At 42.3% G+C, this 18980-nt stretch overlaps 1 protein-coding gene across 35 annotated transcripts in view; it reads right to left on the bottom strand.

Moving 5' to 3' along the window:
- The window catches only part of ABLIM1 (actin binding LIM protein 1), a 348912-nt gene that overhangs the window by 156602 nt on the left and 173330 nt on the right, over positions 1-18980 (bottom strand). For all 35 annotated transcript variants that reach the window (XM_013983755.2, XM_021073372.1, XM_021073364.1 and 32 more), the window contains exon 2: positions 8439-8573. In XM_013983755.2, coding sequence (XP_013839209.2) covers positions 8439-8573 — 135 coding nt within the window. The remainder of the gene's footprint in view (positions 1-8438; positions 8574-18980) is intronic.

Raw genomic sequence — 18980 nt, forward strand, 5'->3', positions numbered from 1 at the left:
GACAAGAGTCAACATTTTGCCTCCCAAGAAGAGTCAAAATTGTTAAGCAGTATATTTTGGAGAATTTAGGAGCCCTTATCCTATTTTACTTTGGAATTCAAAACCTTAACTATTAAAAAAAATCTAAATTATATTTATTTGACTAGGTAACACTTTAAAGTGGTGGTACAAAATTCAAAAGATAAACTATATAGGATTATCTTTTTATCAACAAAAGATGGCACGAAAGTGGTTTCTCATTTGCTGTGAGGAGGGAGCGTTTTGTATCAGACTTATTTTCTTGAACCAGTTCCCAAATGAGTCAGATTCTCTAAATAGGTATTTAAAGCCTGAGCTCAGCCCCGAGGGAATATAAGAAACCGCTTCCATTTTACTAGGGTTTTATCAGTCTCCACTTGAGCCCGGAAATAACCCACATGCAGTGGGTTACATCCAGTGGATTAAGGGAAAGCTAAGGGTCTAAGACAGCATGAAGGACTAAACGGCAGGAACATCTTATCCAAGAGCTGCCTGACAGCAGCCTTCAGCACAAATTCTCTTACCTCTTCCATGTGCTGGGCAGACGAGTAGCTCTGTAATCAATGACAGATAGCTGTACTTACACTCTTTCTTCGCCAAAGATAACACTGCTGTCTAGTAAGCACTGGAGAACATATATCATTGTAAGCGTTCGATGAATCTTGTTGACTACCTATGCCATGAGAAACGTGTACAAATATTCAAGTTCCAAAGAAAGAGATGCTGGGCATTGTTCTAGGCACCAGGGACACTGCAGTAAACAAAACAGGCAAAAAGCTCTGCCCTCAAGGGTAGCTTACTCTCTAGGAGGGGGTGAAGATAAACAAATACGGAATATTAAATAATGATAAGTGGTAAGGAAAAAAGATACAGCAGAGAGAGATGTGACATAGGGAGCAGATGAAATCTTACATGGAATAGTCCAGGAAAGGCTCAATGAAAACAGAACATGTCGCCAGATCACCCTTTTTAATTCTCTGGTCCCTGGTCTTTCCTAAATGTTCTAGAACTTTCTGGTAGAAAAATGGCATTATCCTGAAAAAAACCTCAAGACAGACAATAACAATGATAATGAACACTATAACATATCAATATGATGAACTATATATAATTAACTCATAATTAAATATACAATTATGAAGTATTACATTTACACTGTTTAAATAGATTTCTTATTCTCTGATGGAGTATGTAGTACAATCATGAGGCTGACAAGATGACACATCAAAAAATGATCACATCACTGGAACGACATCAAAATGAATGGATAGCATTCAAAAAAAACCCACCTCGTTTAAATTAGTGCGTTGATTGCTGCTAAAACCTCTTTTACGGTAGTGGCAAGGATGCAAAACAAAGCTAGTGAGTACTGAAGATAAAGAATAAAAGAAAAAAAAATCATAGCTCCATCCAGAACCCTGCAGCCATATTTTAGTCCCATCGGGTTATTATAAAGAACAGCAGAAGCTTTGGGGAATCTCCTTTTCTTTTAATTATAGAATCCACCCACTAATTAAGCCACTTTCCCCAACTCATTACCGGACGAGTACACTTTCCAAGGTTACAAATGGAAATGAGCTTCTGCTTCCTTCAGAGGCTGGCGTTGTGATTACGTGGTTCCTGCCTTTTGCCCTTACCCAGGGAAATTCCACCCACAATCCTAAAGCTTCGGCCATTACCTGGATGCCAAACACAAATCCTTCTCCCCAACACAGACTGGTATCTCTTGAGTGCTCAGCCACCTAGACTCTGGAGGTGCCACGTGTGCTCAGCCTCAGTGTATCCCAAACTGAACTCTCTCCCCAGCTCTCTCCTACCCAGTGCTCCAGTATTTCCTTAGTTGGTGGCAACCCTCTGTCCATCCAGGCAGGTGGTCCAACTAGAAACCTGAATCCCTCTTCATTCCTTACATACAATCGGTCATAACATCCTAGCAACCTTAACTTAAAATGTCTCCGGAATCTGTCCCCAAGTCTCTGTCCCACCTGGTGCTACCTGACATTATTTCTACCTGGACCGCCATTGTATCCCCTCCTCATGGATCTATCTCCCTGCCTCCAGTGTGTATCCTCTATTTCTCTCCATCACAGCACTTAGTACTCAGTACCATACATGATGGTACTTATTACTCTGTACCATACATTATGGTATTTATTACTGAGTACCATAAAATCTTCAAATACCCCAAGAGTTCTGACACACAAACATGGTGTGCTCCTTCTGTTCTCAGCATTTAGCACAATATCTTGCAGGGCGTAGGTGTTCCTTTAACATTTCCTGATTGGATACATCAGATTCCAAGACATCAGACATTTCAAGAAATGATAGAGGTTCACCAACAAAATTCCTGCTCCCCAATCCTGACCCTGTTACAGCTAAACCTGTGAAGTCGTGGACTGCTTATTGATTTAAGCTTTGTGCCACGAACTCTAATTCCTCCACTGCAACTCTTCCCCAGCTTCGCACTTGTCTCGCTCTCACATCAAATGTTCAGGGTCCTCTTTCTCCCTCCTCCTTCCAAATCCATTCGTAGTAAAAGAGTTCATTGCGGCCTTTTATTTCCACAGGTGTTTGCATTTTAGGACTTTCTTTCTAATAGTGGAGAGCAACCTCTGGTCCCATTCAAGAATTGTTAAGGCTTTGGCACCACGGTATATGTGTGAAGGAGAGTTGGGTGGGAGAGGGGGAAAGAATTAGAAAGGGAAACTCTGGCTGACCTGGAAATGACAGAACCTTGACAATCAGAGCTAAATGCTCCTCCTTCTGCACGCAGCCAGCTCTGGACCAAAAGCCCAGGCTTATTTTAGCAAATGCTCTCCACCCAAAATCCTTCATCCTGGGAGATTAGCACATGATCTGACCATGATGTTTCTATCCTATTTTGTTTTTCCTTCCAGTTTTATTGAAATATAATTGAGGAGTTCTTGTCCTGGAGACGAATCCGACTAGGAACCACGAGGTTGCAGGTTCAATCCCTGGCCTTGCTCAGTGGGTTAAGGATCCGGCATTGCCATGAGCTGTGGTGTAGGTCACAGACGAGGCTCAGATCTGGCGTTGCTCAGATCTGGCGTTTCTATGGCTGTGGGGTAGGCCGGCGGCTACAGCTCCAATTAGACCCCCTAGCCTGGGAACCTCCATATGCCGCGGGTGCAGCCCTAAAAAGACAAAAGACAAAAAAAAGAAATACAATTGACATACAGCACCAAGTAAGTTTAAATTGTACAGCGTGAGGATTTGACTTACATACCATCACGAGATGATTACTGCAAGTTTAGTGAACACTCATCAGCTCAGAGAGATGCAGAATTTAAAAAATAGAAAATAATTTTCCCTTGTAATGAGAACCCTTAGGATTTACTCTCTTACCAATTTTCATATGTAACAAATAATAGTGCTAATCATATTTATCATGTCATATATTACATTCCTGGTACTTTTATCTTATATCTAGGAGTTGGCCTTTTAGGGCCGCACCCTGGGCATATGGAAGTTCCTAAGCTGCTGGCCTACACCACAGCCACAGCAACACCAGATCCAAGCCACATCTGTGATCTACACCAAAGCTCATGGCAACACTGGATCCCTGACCCAATGAGTGAGGCCAGAGATCGAATCTGCATCCTCATGGATACTAATCAGATTTGTTTTTGCTGCACCACAATGGGAACTCCTGGGAGTTTGCACTTTTTGACTGCCTTCATCCAATTTCTCCTCCCACCAACCCCTGTCTCTGGGAACCACAACTCTGATCTCTCTTTCTATGAGTTTCTGTGTTTGTTTTCCAAGTAGAACTGACTACAACACTATGTTAGTTCCTGGTATACAACACAGTGATTCAACATTTCTGTAGGTTTCAAAACGATCACCACAATATGTCTAGTTACTATCTGTCACCACCCAAAGATATTGCAGAATTACTGGCTATACTCCCCACACCGTACCTTTCATATCGGTGATTCCTTTATCTTGCAGCTAGAAGGTTGCCCTTCTTAATCTCCCTCACCTGTTTCTCCACCTGCTTCTCCCTCCCTCTGTCATCCACCTGTTGTCCTCTGTATCTATGACGCTGTTTTGTTTTTTGCTCATTTGTTTTGTTTTTTTATATTCTATATATAAGTCAAATCATACAATATCTGTTGCTCTCTGTCTGACTTATTTCACTGGGTGTAATACCCTCTAGGTCCATTCATTTATTCTTTTGCAAATGGCAAGATTTTACTCTTTTTTATGACTGGGTAATATTCCATTACATATATATACACCTACACATCACGTCTTCTTTCTCCTTTCATCTCTTGATGGGCACTTAGGTCTCTTCCATGTCTTGGTTATTGTAAATAATGCTATAATGAACGTAAGGGTGTGTGTATCATTCTGTACTAGCGTTTCCATATTTTTTGGATAAGTACCCAGAAATGGAATAGTTGGATCATTCTATTTTTAATTTTTTGAGACATCTCCATCCTGCTGTCCATGGTGGCTGCGCCAATTTGCATTCCCACCAACAGTGCGCAAGGGTTCCCTTTTCTCCATATCCTTGGCAACACCTGTTACTTGTGTATATGGGACTCGTCTACATTAGATGTAACAGGAAGAAAACAAAACTCCTGTGTGGAGACTTAGCTTCAGTCCAGACCACTTGGGTTAGGAGGAAGATAATATTCCTCAAGGAGAAGACTACTGTTTCTTCTGGGCAACCACCCTAATGAGCTCATAAAAAGTAGAGACCCTAAGGAAATGCAGTCTTGATCTGACAGTGAGGGAGAAGGCAGCTGGGGGCCCCTGGAGTGGAGGGGAGACGGGTCTTTGTACAGAGAGGAAACCTTACCAAGATGGCGGCACATGAGGTTCTAAGTAAGTATGAGAAATGGCCCCTGTCTGCGCTTTTTGCTCAGTTTTTCTGTAAATGTAAAATGGCTCTAAAAGTTAAAGTCTATTCCTAAAAAGGAAGAAAAAGAAAAGAAAGAAAAAAAAGATAGGACGGGAGGGAGGGAAGGAGAAAGGGAGGAAGGGAGACAGCCTGAGACTATTAGGGTAGTTGTTGCTTATACTGTGCTATAACTCCTTCTATTATCCCAAATGTTCGGTAAAGTCTGCTGAAAACAGCTGCCTTGTGAGGTGGAACTTTGGGAAAAAGAGGAAGAGAAATGGTGTCTAGTGTGCACTGAAGCCGTGCAAAAGCTGTAGCACTTCCATAAAGTGGAGACCAAGAACTTGGGAGTGGCAAGAATTCAGAGCGAGAGAGCACCTCAAGAATGGGAACCTGGAGGGCTCTCCAGAACTCTGTTGTCCACTACGGTAGCTACTACCTGCCTGTGGCTCTTGAGACCTTGAAATGTGACTGATTCATCCAACTTGAAAGGTACTATTAAACTAGTATTTTTAGAAAAGTATCAAATACCTCAAAAATGTTATTGTAATAACTTGAAATAATACTATTTCAGGTACATAGAGACAAAAATACATTATGAAAGTTAATTGCACCTGTCCCTTTATACCTGTATTTGTTTATGTATTTTAGGGCCACACCTGTGGCATATGGATGTTCCCAGGCTAGGGGTCAAATCGGAGCTGCAGCTGCCTGCCTACACCACAGCCACAGCAACACAGGATCCAAGCTGTGTCTGAGACCTATACCGCAGCTCATGGCAACGACAGATCCTAAACCCACTGAGCAAGGCCAGGGATTGAACCCGCATCTTCATAGATACTAATCAGGTTCTTAACCCACTGAGCTACAAGGGGAACTCCCCTTTATACCTTAATACACCTATTAGAAAATTCAGAATTACGTATGTGGCTTGAATCATGTTTCTGTTGGATGACACTACTCTAGAATCTTGGGAAAAAGGCATGAACTTGCTAGAATATAAGGCATGGGGAGCTTAAAGCACTTTCTTTGGAGAATAAAAAAGAAAAAGGTGACCCCACAAAACTGGAGATGTCAGATGGCAGACACTGATTAATTAAGTTTGAGAAAATACAAATCTAAAAGAACAGATAATATTATTCTAGTAAAGTATTGTTTAAATTAAAAATAATTCCTGCAAATAATAAATGCTCTCAAAATAGGCGGTAATTTATACAAAAATGCAATTTTTCGGGAACACATGGATAGACTGAAATAAAGTTCATATCATACAACTTTCCAACATAAGTAACTTACATTTGGTACTTAGATTGAAACTCGAAGAGAAGAAAAGCAAGGAGGCTCCCCCCTCCTGGGGGACAAACAAATGCTCCTTCTAATATCTTGATGTATTGACAGTAACTACCCAGAGACTAACAGTTTGTACTTTCAGCTAGGCATATAAACTACACACAGGGCTGCCTCTGTTCACATTTTATATTTATTTACACCAAATCTACCAAATCTGCTCCTAAGTAATGTCTCAGGAAATTTATGAACAAAAACAGAAAACAAACTATAATGCCTGACTCCAAGTTAGCCTATCTGGATGTAAGCAGAATTTAATTTTTCTCCGACATGCTACCTACGAGGCTCTAATTTAGTACCTCCGGGTTCTCTGTTATTCACATATATGGTTATGTATACATGGAAGCAGCAATTTCAGACCTGGGCTGATTTAAATATCATGTGGTCTAGTCTCTTTATTTTACAGATAAGGACACAGCGATAGGTCCCCTGCCTGGGACCTCAGAGTTGCTGCAGCAGCAACGGCAGGACTTGAGCCACACAAGGTGGCAGCACAATGAGTGTTCTGGGTGTGACCCTGATGTTTCCTGATAACCAGTATGAGTTGTCTGAAAACTGGGGATTTATTGTGCTTACAGGGGTTTTCAGGAGGCTCAAAGAATGTCCCTCTAGAAGACAGGCTTTATGGCCACCGAAACCTTGGTCATGCTCAGTGGGAGCTAAACGCGTGCCTTCTCGTCCTTCCGTCTTCTCACCTGAGCCATGTGCTAGTGCTCTCTTTTCCTGCAAAGTTTATGCTCAGCGAAAAAAACGATGTGGATCCCCGAAACTCTTTTACCAAGTATTTGAGGGTCTCTAGACAGCCTGGAGCCTATTTAAGAGCCCCCAGGGACACTTGGCTTAGATGGTGATGCCAACCTTTCATAGCTTGAGAGACTCAAAATGAAACTGGGTTTCCAGGGATAAGGTGGGTACCACATGCAGAGCTCAGAGTAAAGCTCCAGAGCAGGCACCCTGGTCTCGTGCCTCTGCCACCTCATCCTACATCCCTCAGCCCCAGGCTGAGCCCACCAGGCATGTCCTCAGCTCAAGTAACCTATTTTGCAAACATACACACAGACACTGCTCTCTTCTTCCTTTTTGGCCCAATTGGCCACGCTCTGGCTCCAGAATAAAAGGACAGCATAGTTCATACATAGATACCCAGAGCTCTACATCCCAAAGGGTGGCCTATTAACAGACATCAACCACAAATGGGTAGCTTCTGAGATGGGAGGTATTTTTCTGCGTGGAGTCCTTCCAAGTGTTCTTGCTTAATTCTCGGCACACACACAGGGCCAGTGACTTAGCATCCAATCTTAAAGTTTTCAGTCCTCCTATTAAAAAGTGGCTTTGGGACCTGGTTACTATGAAGTACGAGTCCCTCATCTCAGAGGAAAAGAAACATAACATACAGATCAATTAGATCCTACTGCATAGCACAGGGAAGTATATTCAAATCCTGTGATGAACCATGATGGAAAGGAATATGAAAAAGAACGTGTGTGTGGAGTTCCCGTTGTGACTCAGAGGTAGGGAATCCCACTAGTATCCACGAGGATGTGGGTTCAATCCCTGACCTCGCTCCGTGGATTAAGGATCAGGCATTGCCGTGAGCTACGGTGCAGGTCAAAGATGTGGTTTGGATCCCACATGGCTGTGGCTGTGGCATAGGGCTGGCAGCTGCGGCTCCAATTCGATCCCAACCTGGGAACTTCCATATTTTGCAGGTGCAGCCCTAAAAAGCAAAAAAAAAAATAAAAAAATAATTAAAAAAAATAAAGAATATGTGTGTATGTGTATATATACTTTGATTCATTTATATATATGAATCACTTTGCTGTACAGCAGATATTAAAACAACATTGTAAGTCAGCTATACCTCCATAAAACTTAAAATATTTAAAAACAATTTGTTAAGAGGAATTATAAAATACAAAACACAAAACCACATTTTTACTGCTCTTCCGTGATTAGCCTCCTCACCAGGATCAGGGACCTCGGTGGACACCCAAAGGCCTGTGTACCACTGGCCTTGCCGGGGAACTCAGTCTCCCCTTTAAGCCTAATCCAGTCCCAAATTGGAGAAGGTGTGCAATTGCAGGGCTTGTGAGCAGGTTCATCTATCACCCAGTGAGCTGGGGTGGCATGAAAGGGAATGGGATGGCCTTACAGCAAGTAAGAGTGTGACATGCCACATGGGCAGGAAGCTGAGGCTCCGTACCTTTGCAGGTGAAACATTTGATGTGGAAATGTTTGGTCTGGACCCGAAGCACTTCGCCCTTGCATGGCTCCCCACATTTGTGGCAGTGAATGACAGGCTTCTCTGGCGGGTGGTGCGGGTCCTGGGGGTGAGCCACTGAAAGAAAAAAGACAGAAGATCCATGTGAGCAGAGAGCATTCCTGCCCCAGGAGCCATTGCAGGCAGCCATAAATATATCCACGAGTTTAGTATCAAATGCACCACGTGTTGATTCCATACGCCTCAGTTGAGCCCCCGTCCCCACATCAGAATCATCACGGGGATACACAGGTAAGTAAGAGAGCTGTGGCTTTCCCAGTCCAGTAGGGAGAGCACTGGGCTTGTTCCTCTCGAAGCCAGCGGGCTTCTGTCTTCTTCCCAAATGTCTCCAGGACTATGTCATTGGCTCATGAAATATATGATCTAGTTTGGTTCCATATTGTGCGATATGTCCTTATCTTGATTTTGCAAAGTGCCTTTTGACTAGGAATTCACAGCAGACTGTAAGTTTCTTGAAGATGGGGGCTGTTTATTAAAGTTCCTATTTTGCTTCTCCCCATCTGCGCTCCTCCTCCCTCCCCCAGTTCCTCAGCACAGAGAAGCGTGTCCATGACCCGAAGGGGCCCAGTCAGTGCTTATTTCGTTCTTAGCTGGCAGGTGTACAGGCGAGTTCCTTATCTACCAGAGTCCTTCCTGATCGTCATTCGACTACTCATGCAACCTGCGGGAAGCCTACTGGCAGCCTCCTGTTGTGTGTACAGTTCCAGATGCACACATGGCAGGCAGGCATTAAAAATAATAATAATAATAAGTTAGTAACAAAGTGGATCTCTCTGAACCTCAGGGTCTTCTCCTGTAAACCAAAGGGGACTGGATCAGAAGATCTTTGCAGGCTCGGCAATCACATGACGGGGCTCACAGGGATTAGTCTCTCAGTTTCCAGAGTGTAGCCTTTAGCAAATGGAAGTGATTGTGACTGCCCGGCCCCAGGAATAGGATTTACAGGCTCTCCTTACAAAGCACCAAGAGAGAAGGAAACAAGGGGACACCCGTGACTCGAGGTCACCCAAGAGTCTACATTGAACTTGAACGTGCAGTTTCTCCAGCCAGAGAATCAGAGGAACTTTTTGCTATTAAATTCCCTTTCTCAAGGAGATCCTGCTGAGTAGCATTGAGAACTATGTCTAGATACTCATGTTGCAACAGAACAAAGGGTAGGGGGGAAAAAATGTATACATGTAAGGATAACTTGATCCCCTTGCTGCACAGTGGGAAAATAAAAAGAAAAAAGAAAAAAAATAATAATAAATAAATAAATTCCCTTTCTGATCTGTGTTCTCGCGAGGAGGAACGTGTGATATATAAAAATGTATTACAGAAGTACCTACATGAGGGAGTTCCTGTCATGGCTCAGTGGTTAAAGAATCCAACTAAGAACCATGAGGTTTCGGGTTCGATCCCTGGCCTTCCTCAGTGGGTTAAGGATCTGGCGTTGCTGTGAGCTGTGATGTAAGTTGCAGACATGGCTCGGATCCCAAGTTGCTGTGGCTCTGGCATAGGCCGGCGGCTACAGCTCCAATTCGACCCCTAGCCTGGGAACCTCCATATGCCACGGAAGCAGCCCGAGAAATGGCAAAAAGACAAAAAAAAAAAAAAAAATACCTACATGAGTGTGATATGGGATAAGGACAGTGAACCTAAAATTAATCAACCAATACAAAGAACAAAGATGATTTTTTTTTTCCAAATGGTAAAACTGGGTTGGACGGGGGGGTTGATGTGGGCGATATGGATGAAACTCAATTTAGAAAAGCACCTCCAGCCACTGAGCTCTCTGTACACAAGTACAATAACACATTGTTTCTCTCAGACCACTGAAATGTTCTCATTTCGCCTGGAAAGAGTTTGAACAAGACAGTCCAAATAATCCACTCCTAGCTAAATTCTTAGAAACAAGGTTCTTTTGTGAAATTCAGGCTAGGAGCAGGTGTAGTTTCAGGTTAAACACCTGATCCAAATTCTCTGTGTTGGCCCCCGGGGAGTGTTCAGCAAAGGTACCAACGTCGTGATACACCTGCAGTTCCTTATCTGCCTGCTGGCATCTCTCGGAAACCTGTACCCACAGCAGAAGTCAGTACTATCTAAAGGAATTAAGGAGATCCTTCTAAGATCTCCAAACAACCACTGCCTTTTAAAGCGATGTGTAACAAGGCCAAAAAATCCATTCACCTGGACATTAAAAAAAAAAGTTTCCCTTAACAATATCTGCTTTATGTGAGGTTTTTTGTTTGTTTGTTTCAAATTCCTGCTTCCTATAAGAATGGAGGAAAATAATATTGATTGAGCATCTGTCTGATTAAGCGCCAGGCACGGTGTTAGGTGCTGACATATAAGTCATTTTATTCTATCCTCACCAACTCTCTCTCCAACCACCCCCCATCCTTTCTGAGATGGGTAATATTGTTCCCATTTGACAGATGAGGAAATAGAGTCTAAGAGAAGCGGAGCAGCCTTGAGCCAAGTGGAGGCTCAGAGATCTACATCCAGGATTTCTGTTCCCAAGTTCATGGTCCTCCCATGCTATGTGTCTAAATCAGACATCATTATAAGTCAAGCAATGCTTGTTGTAAACCAGGCAATAATTTATCTAGCTGGGCACAAGTGCAGTTCTAGGAGTGGTAGCTAGGACTTGGCTTACAAAGGGAACACACACAGTGTGTGCAGTGAGGCACTGCTAGCTGGGTGTGGCATCCAGGCAGTAATCCTCAGGGTAGCTCTGCTGATGCCCTATATCAGACCCCCTGCGCCATATATTAAAATGCAGATTCCTCAGCCCCACTGAACTAGGGGTGGGAGTCGGGGACCTGTCATTTGAGTAAGCTCCTCCGGTGATTTTTATGCACCCTAGAGTTTAAGAATCATTATCCCCTTCGAATTCAGACAACATGGTTAAGCAAGTTACAGAGAAAAGTGACAGTGAAAAAAGCAATCCACAAGACCACCCACTTTAGAAACAATATTAGAACACAGAGGAGTGCCTGTCGTGGTGCAGTAGAAACAAATCTACTTGGATCTGTGGGTTCGATCCCTGGCATCACTCAGTGGGTTAAGGATCCGGTGTGGCCGTGACCTGTGGTGTAGGTCACAGACGTGGCTCAGATCCTGCATTGCTATGGCTGTGGCATAGGCTGGCAGCAATAGCTCCAATTAGACCTCTGGCCTGGGAACCTCCATGTGTCGCAGGTGTGGCCCTAAAAAGCCAAAAAAAAAAACATAAAAGGATCCGGTGTTGCCATGAACTGTGGTGTAGGTCGCAAACTCGACTCGGATCCTGCGTTGTGTGGTGGAGGCCAGAGGCTACAGCTTTAATTAGACCCCAAGCGCAGGAACTTCCATATGCCGCGAGTACAGCCCTAAAGGAAAAAAAAAAAAAAAAAAGAACACAGTGGGTCTCTTGACTATGAGGGAGAAGGCATTTTTGGATGAGAAACTGCACTGCAGTTTCTCCTGACACTTGAATTTTTTATAGCTAAGCAAGCCAACCATGCTGAGTAATGATGAGGGAAGGAAAATATCACTTCACTTCTTGGCTCTTTCCTTTATCTCAACAAAGGTGCCAGTGCACATGCTGGCACGAGTCACAAAGGTCAGAATTGGGATCGGCTTCTGCATTTTGCAAGCACCTCCCTTTGGAAATATACATTACACTGTGAAATCCTCCGTGCCCAGAGATGACCCTGGGTTTTCACCCAGGGATAAGCAGAGACTGCATCGTGTTTGTCTTTCCATTGAACCCCAGCCTAGGCACACACTTATCAGAACTGCCTACTTGCGAAGACACAGGCTTTGCTTGTTAGAGAAAGATGAACTCCAAAGACCCAAAGAGACTCAGGATTTATTGCATCCCATTTCAAATCAATATGGACAAAAGCATCTCTTTCCTTTTTAAAGATTAATAAAGAGGTTTATTGTTTTTTACGTAATTTCCTTTGGCAGTTTGGCTAATACCACCAAATGTATGTTTGTTGGCTCAATTCCTTTCTGAAATATGCTGAGTCAGCTGCAATGAAGATAACATTAATTCTGTACGCCTCTTATTTGCCATCTGGCTCTGGTGCTAATTTTCTTTTTAGCTTCGCCCACGGTATGTGGAAGTTTCCTGGCCAGGGATCGAACCAACACCGTAGCAATAACCACAGCAACAGCAGTGATAGCACTGGATCTTTAACCTGCTGAGCCACCAGGAAACTCCTCTGTTGCTAATTTTCACATGACTACTTCATCTTTCAGAGCCTGAGTGGTCCCTCCTTATTCTATTGATAGGGAAAATTAGGAGAAAAGAGCTTACAGTCCTTGCCCAAAGTCAGCAGTGAGTTATTGGCAAAGGTACACTTAGCACTCAGGCCTCCCAGTCTTTCTCCGGTACCAAGTAGTCAGTGATATACCCTGGCCCTTGCATGGACATGGTTAAAATCTTCCATGGCTCATCAGTTTGTTGCTAAAATGAGAGGAGTACAATGAAAAACCAAAAGCATGGTTGCCGATGTCCCGAATAATGAGGAAACGTATATGAAGAGCCAAGAGTCTATTTGCCTGAAAAGGTAAAGGGATTCCTTCACTGCATAACATCCCGTTGGGAGGGATTCTGGCAACTAAGATAAAACAGCCCATTGCAACGCTAGTGAGAAACTGCACACTATCTTTCACAGTCAAGCAAAGCAGGTTAGTTTAGCCATCTCCCTGAGACTCGTAGAATCAAAGTTCTATTCTGGATGTGTTGCTTTGAAATGCCTATTAGAGATTGCAGGTGATGAGACTTGGGGTGTTGAGACCGTCAAGGAAAGCTGTTCACCCTCAGTGTCCCCAGGCAGAGGTCATTACAGGCGGTGCTAGGAAAGCTAAAAAGATTAGGTGGAGCCCTTCCCTCCCCAATATTCCAGAACCAGACTCGTCTGACCCAAGTTCCCTCCATGGACAGATCTTGGAACTAGACCACCAGAATCAGAACATCTAAGAAAGCACATTTGAAACAAAATCTCCTTAGCAAGGTGGCTATCACGAGCCTGTGACAGTATACCCAGTGTGAGTTACAACTTACCCCAGGTTATCTGAAATAATCAGAATCTCCCAGGTAATAAATTCCCTTCCCTCTCATTAGCTTCATCCCTCCCTTCAGCAGCCTTTGAAACCACCCTGGGTTTGATGGCTTTCAAAGCCCTTCCATCTGCATTATCTCACATCACTCTCACAAGAGCGCCAGGAAGTAGGACGCAAAAAAGACCATCCGGTCCATTTTACAAACGGGCAAACTGAGATTCAGAGGAACAAAGTGACTCACCCAAGGTGACCCAGCCATGAAATGGAGAGTTGGCAGTAAACCAATGCAGTGCTCTTTACACCCAAACAATCCCTTAATCACTGACGCTTGGAACCTTGTAGTCATCCTGACCCCACCCTCTCTTTCCTCTCCTGCTAAATTCTGCCCACTCTTAACACCCCTTAGTCACCCTTTCACTCATCACAGGACTCCAGCCTTCAAGCCCCTTTTCTCAGATTGCTGAGAGTTCCCTGCTCCCTGGCTCTCTCTCCTTCAAGGCAACCAGCGAAGAGCGGGCCATTCAAAGAGGGGGAGCATCACTCCCCACTCCTTAAGTTGGGGCTGTGCCTGGTAACTTCCTTCCAGAGAGACAGTACGGAAGGGGGTGGGGAGAGAAACTTTAGAGTGGACAAATCTGACAAGCACCACCTTACCCGGGGGGCAAGGTCAACGTCAACAAGACTTGTGGACACTATGTACCTTTGATACGATGTGACGGGAACTGGCACTTGGCCTCTGTGACCTTCCTTCCCTCAAACTTCATAATCTTAGTCTGGTCATGAGAAAATCCCCAAAGTGAGGAGAGACAAAATGAGCTTCTATAGAAACCTAACCAGCCCTCTTCCAAATCATCAAGATCATCAAAAACAAGGAGGAAAGTCCTCCCAAGGGAACCCTCCTACACTGTTGGTGGGGATGCAAACTGGTATAAGCACTACGGAACACAGTATGGCACTTCCTCAGAAAAATAAATATAGAACTACCACATGATCCAGCAATCCCGCTCCTGGGCATAGAGCCAAACAAAACTTCTATCCAAAAAGACTCATGCGCCCCTATGTTCACTGCAGCACTATTCACAATGGCCAAGACATGGAAGCAACCTAAATGTCCATGGACAGATGAATGAATGAAGAATATGTGGTACTTAAATACAATGGAATACCACCCAGCCGCGAAAAATAACACAATAATGTTATTTGCAACAACATGGATGGAACTAGAGATTTTCATAATAAGAAAAAGAAAGACACTACATCCAAAAAAATCAGAATACACATTCTTCTCAAATGCTCATGGAACATTCTCAAGAATCGACCACATATTGGGACATAAAGCGAATCTCAATAAATTTAGGAGCATAGAAATTATCTCAAGTATCTTCTCTGACCACAATGCCATGAAATTAGAAATCAACCATGGGAAAAGGAAAGAGAAAAAACCTACTCCATGGAGACTAAACAACATGCTACTAAAAAACCAATGGGTCAATGAGGAAATCAAGAAGGAAATTAAAAACTATCTTGAAACAAATGATAATGAAGACATAACCTCTCAAAATCTATGGGATGCTGCGAAAGCAGTGCTCAGAGGGAAATTTATAGCAATCCAGGCCTTTCTCAAAAAAGAAGAAAGATCCCAAATTGACAACTTAACCCTCCACCTAAATGAATTAGAAAAAGAAGAACAAAGAAGTCCTAAAGTCAGCAGAAGGAAGGAAATTGTAAAGATCAAAGAAGAAATCAATAAAATAGAGACTCAAAAAACAATAGAGAAAATTAATAAAACCAAGAGCTGGTTCTTTGAAAAGGTGAACAAAATTGATAAACCCCTGGCCAGACTCACTAAAAAGAGGAGAGAAAGAACCCAAATCACCAAAATTATAAATGAAAAAGGAGAAATCACAACGGATACAGCAGAAATACAAAAAACCATAAGAGAATACTATGAACAACTATATGGCAATAAGTTTGACAATCTGGAAGAAATGGACAATTTTCTAGAATCTTACAGCCTGCCAAAACTGAATCAAGCAGAAACAGACCAACTGAACAGACCAATCACTAGAAATGAAATTGAAGAGGTCATAAAATCACTCCCTACAAATAAAAGCCCAGGACCAGATGGCTTCACAGGTGAATTCTATCAAACATATAAAGAGGAATTGGTGCCCATCCTCCTTAAACTCTTTCAAAAGGTTGAAGAAGAAGGAATACTCCCAAAGACATTCTATGAGGCCACCATCACCCTCATTCCAAAACCAGGCAGAGATACCACCAAAAAAGAAAACTATCGCCCAATATCATTGATGAATATAGATGCAAAACTTCTCAACAAAATCTTAGCCAACCGAATCCAACAACATATCAAAAAAATTATACACCATGACCAGGTTGGGTTCATCCCAGGTTCACAAGGATGGTTCAACATACGCAAATCAATCAACATCATACACCACATTAACAAAAAAAAAGTCAAAAATCATATGATCATCTCAATAGATGCAGAAAAAGCATTTGACAAAGTTCAACATCCATTCATGATCAAGACCCTCGCCAAAGTGGGTATAGAGGGAACATTCCTGAATATAATCAAAGCCATTTATGATAAACCCACAGCAAATATAATCCTCAATGGGGAAAAACTGAAAGCCTTCTCACTCAAATCTGGAACAAGACAGGGATGCCCACTCTCACCACTGCTCTTCAACATAGTTTTGGAAGTCTTAGCCACAGCAATTAGACAAACAAAAGAAATCAAAGGCATCCATATAGGAAGAGAAGAGATCAAACTGTCACTGTATGCAGATGACATGATTCTATACCTAGAAAACCCTAAGGACTCAACCCCAAAACTCCTTGAACTGATTAATAAATTCAGCAAAGTGGCAGGATATAAGATTAACATTCAGAAGTCAGTTGCATTTCTGTATACCAGCAATGAAGCATTAGAAAAGGAATACAAAAATACGATACCTTTTAAAATTGTACCTCACAAAATCAAATACCTCGGAATACACCTAACCAAAGAGGTAAAGGACCTATATGCCGAGAACTATAAAACCTTAATCAAAGAAATCAAAGAAGATGTAAAAAAATGGAAAGATATTCCATGTTCCTGGATTGGAAAAATCAATATTGTGAAAATGGCCATCCTACCCAAAGCAATCTACAGATTCAATGCAATCCCTATCAAATTACCCATGACATTTTTCACAGAACTAGAACAAACAATCCAAACATTTATATGGAACAACAAAAGACCCAGAATCGCCAAAGCAATCCTGAGAAACAAAAACCAAGCAGGAGGCATAACTCTCCCAGACTTCAAGAAATACTACAAAGCCACAGTCATCAAAACAGTGTGGTACTGGTATCAAAACAGACAGACAGACCAATGGAACAGAATAGAGAATCTGGAAATTAACCCTGACACCTATGGTCAATTAATCTTTGACAAGGGAGGCAAGAACATCAAATGGGAAAAGGAAAGTCTATTCAGCAAGCATTGCTGGGAAACCTGGACAGCTGTATGCAAAGCAATGAAACTAGAACACACCCTCACACCATGCACAAAAATAAACTCCAAATGGCTGAAAGACTTAAATATACGACAGGACACCATCAAACTCCTAGAAGAAAACATAGGCAAAACACTCTCTGACATCAACATCATGAATATTTTCTCAGGTCAGTCTCCCAAAGCAATAGAAACTAGAGCAAAAATAAACCCATGGGACCTCATCAAACTGAAAAGCTTTTGCACAGCAAAGGAAACCCAAAAGAAAACAAAAAGACAACTTACAGAATGGGAGAAAATAGTTTCAAATGATGCAACTGACAAGGGCTTAATCTCTAGAATATACAAGCAACTTATACAACTCAACAGCAAAAAAACCAATCAATCAATGGAAAAATGGGCAAAAGACCTGAATAGACATTTCTCCAAAGAAGATATACAGATGGCCAACAAACACATGAAAAAATGCTCAACATCGCTGATTATAAGAGAAATGCAAATCAAAACTACCATGAGATACCACCTCACACCAGTCAGAATGGCCATCATTAATAAATCCACAAATAACAAGTGCTGGAGGGGCTGTGGAGAAAAGGGAACCCTCCTGCACTGTTGGTGGGAATGTAAACTGGTACAGCCACTATGGAGAACAGTTTGGAGATACCTTAGAAATCTATACATAGAACTTCCATATGACCCTGCAATCCCACTCTTGGGCATCTATCCGGACAAAGCTCTACTTAAAAGAGACACATGCACCCGCATGTTCATTGCAGCACTATTCACAATAGCCAGGACATGGAAACAATCCAAATGTCCATCGACAGAGGATTGGATTCGGAAGATGTGGTATATATACACGATGGAATACTACTCAGCCATTAAAAAGGATGACATCATGCCATTTGCAGCAACATGGATGGAACTAGAGAATCTCATACTGAGTGAAATGAGCCAGAAAGACAAAGACAAATACCATATGACATCACTTATAACTGGAATCTAATATCCAGCACAAATGAACATCTCCTCAGAAAAGAAAATCAATCATGGACTTGGAGAAGAGACTTGTGGTTGCCTGATGGGAGGGGGAGGGAGTGGGAGGGATCGGGAGCTTGGGCTTATCAGTCACAACGTAGAATAGATTTACAAGGAGATCCCGCTGAATAGCATTGAGAACTATGTCTAGATACTCATGTTGCAACAGAAGAAATGGTGGGGGGAAAAACTGTAATTGTAATGTATACATGTAAGGATAACCTGACCCCCTTGCTGTACAGTGGGAAAATAAAATAAAATTTAATAAAAAAAAAAAAAAAAAAAAAAAGAAAAAGAAAGACAAATACCATATGATATCATTTGTATGTGGAATCTAAAATATGGCACAAAGGAACCTATCTACAAAACAGACACAGACTCACAGACATAGAGAACAGACTTGTGGTGCCAAGTGGGGGGAAGGGAAGGAAGTGGGATGGACTGGGGAGATACCAACTATTCCATTTAGAATGGATAGGCAATGAGGTCCTGTTGTATAAAACAGGGAACTATACCCAGTCTCTTGGGCTAGAACATGATGGAAGATAATATGAGAAAGAGAATGTATATATACGAATGACTGGGTCGCTTTCCTGTATAGCAGAAATTGGCACAACACTGTAAATCAACTATAATCAATTTTTTAATAAAATAAAATTATTTCTAGTAAAAAAGAAAAAAAAAGTTCTTTCATCACAGCCAAGAGGACAAGAGGAGCCTAAAATGATATGACAACTAAGTGTAAGGTGGTGTCCTGGATGGGATCCCAGAACAGAGAAAAGACATCGGATAAAACTAAAGAAATACAGTCAAGGAGTTCCCATCATGGCTCCGTGGTTAGCGAATCCGACTAGGAACCATGAGGTTTC

Source organism: Sus scrofa, chromosome 14 (genome assembly GCF_000003025.6).
Source record: "Sus scrofa isolate TJ Tabasco breed Duroc chromosome 14, Sscrofa11.1, whole genome shotgun sequence".
NCBI lineage: Eukaryota > Metazoa > Chordata > Mammalia > Artiodactyla > Suidae > Sus > Sus scrofa.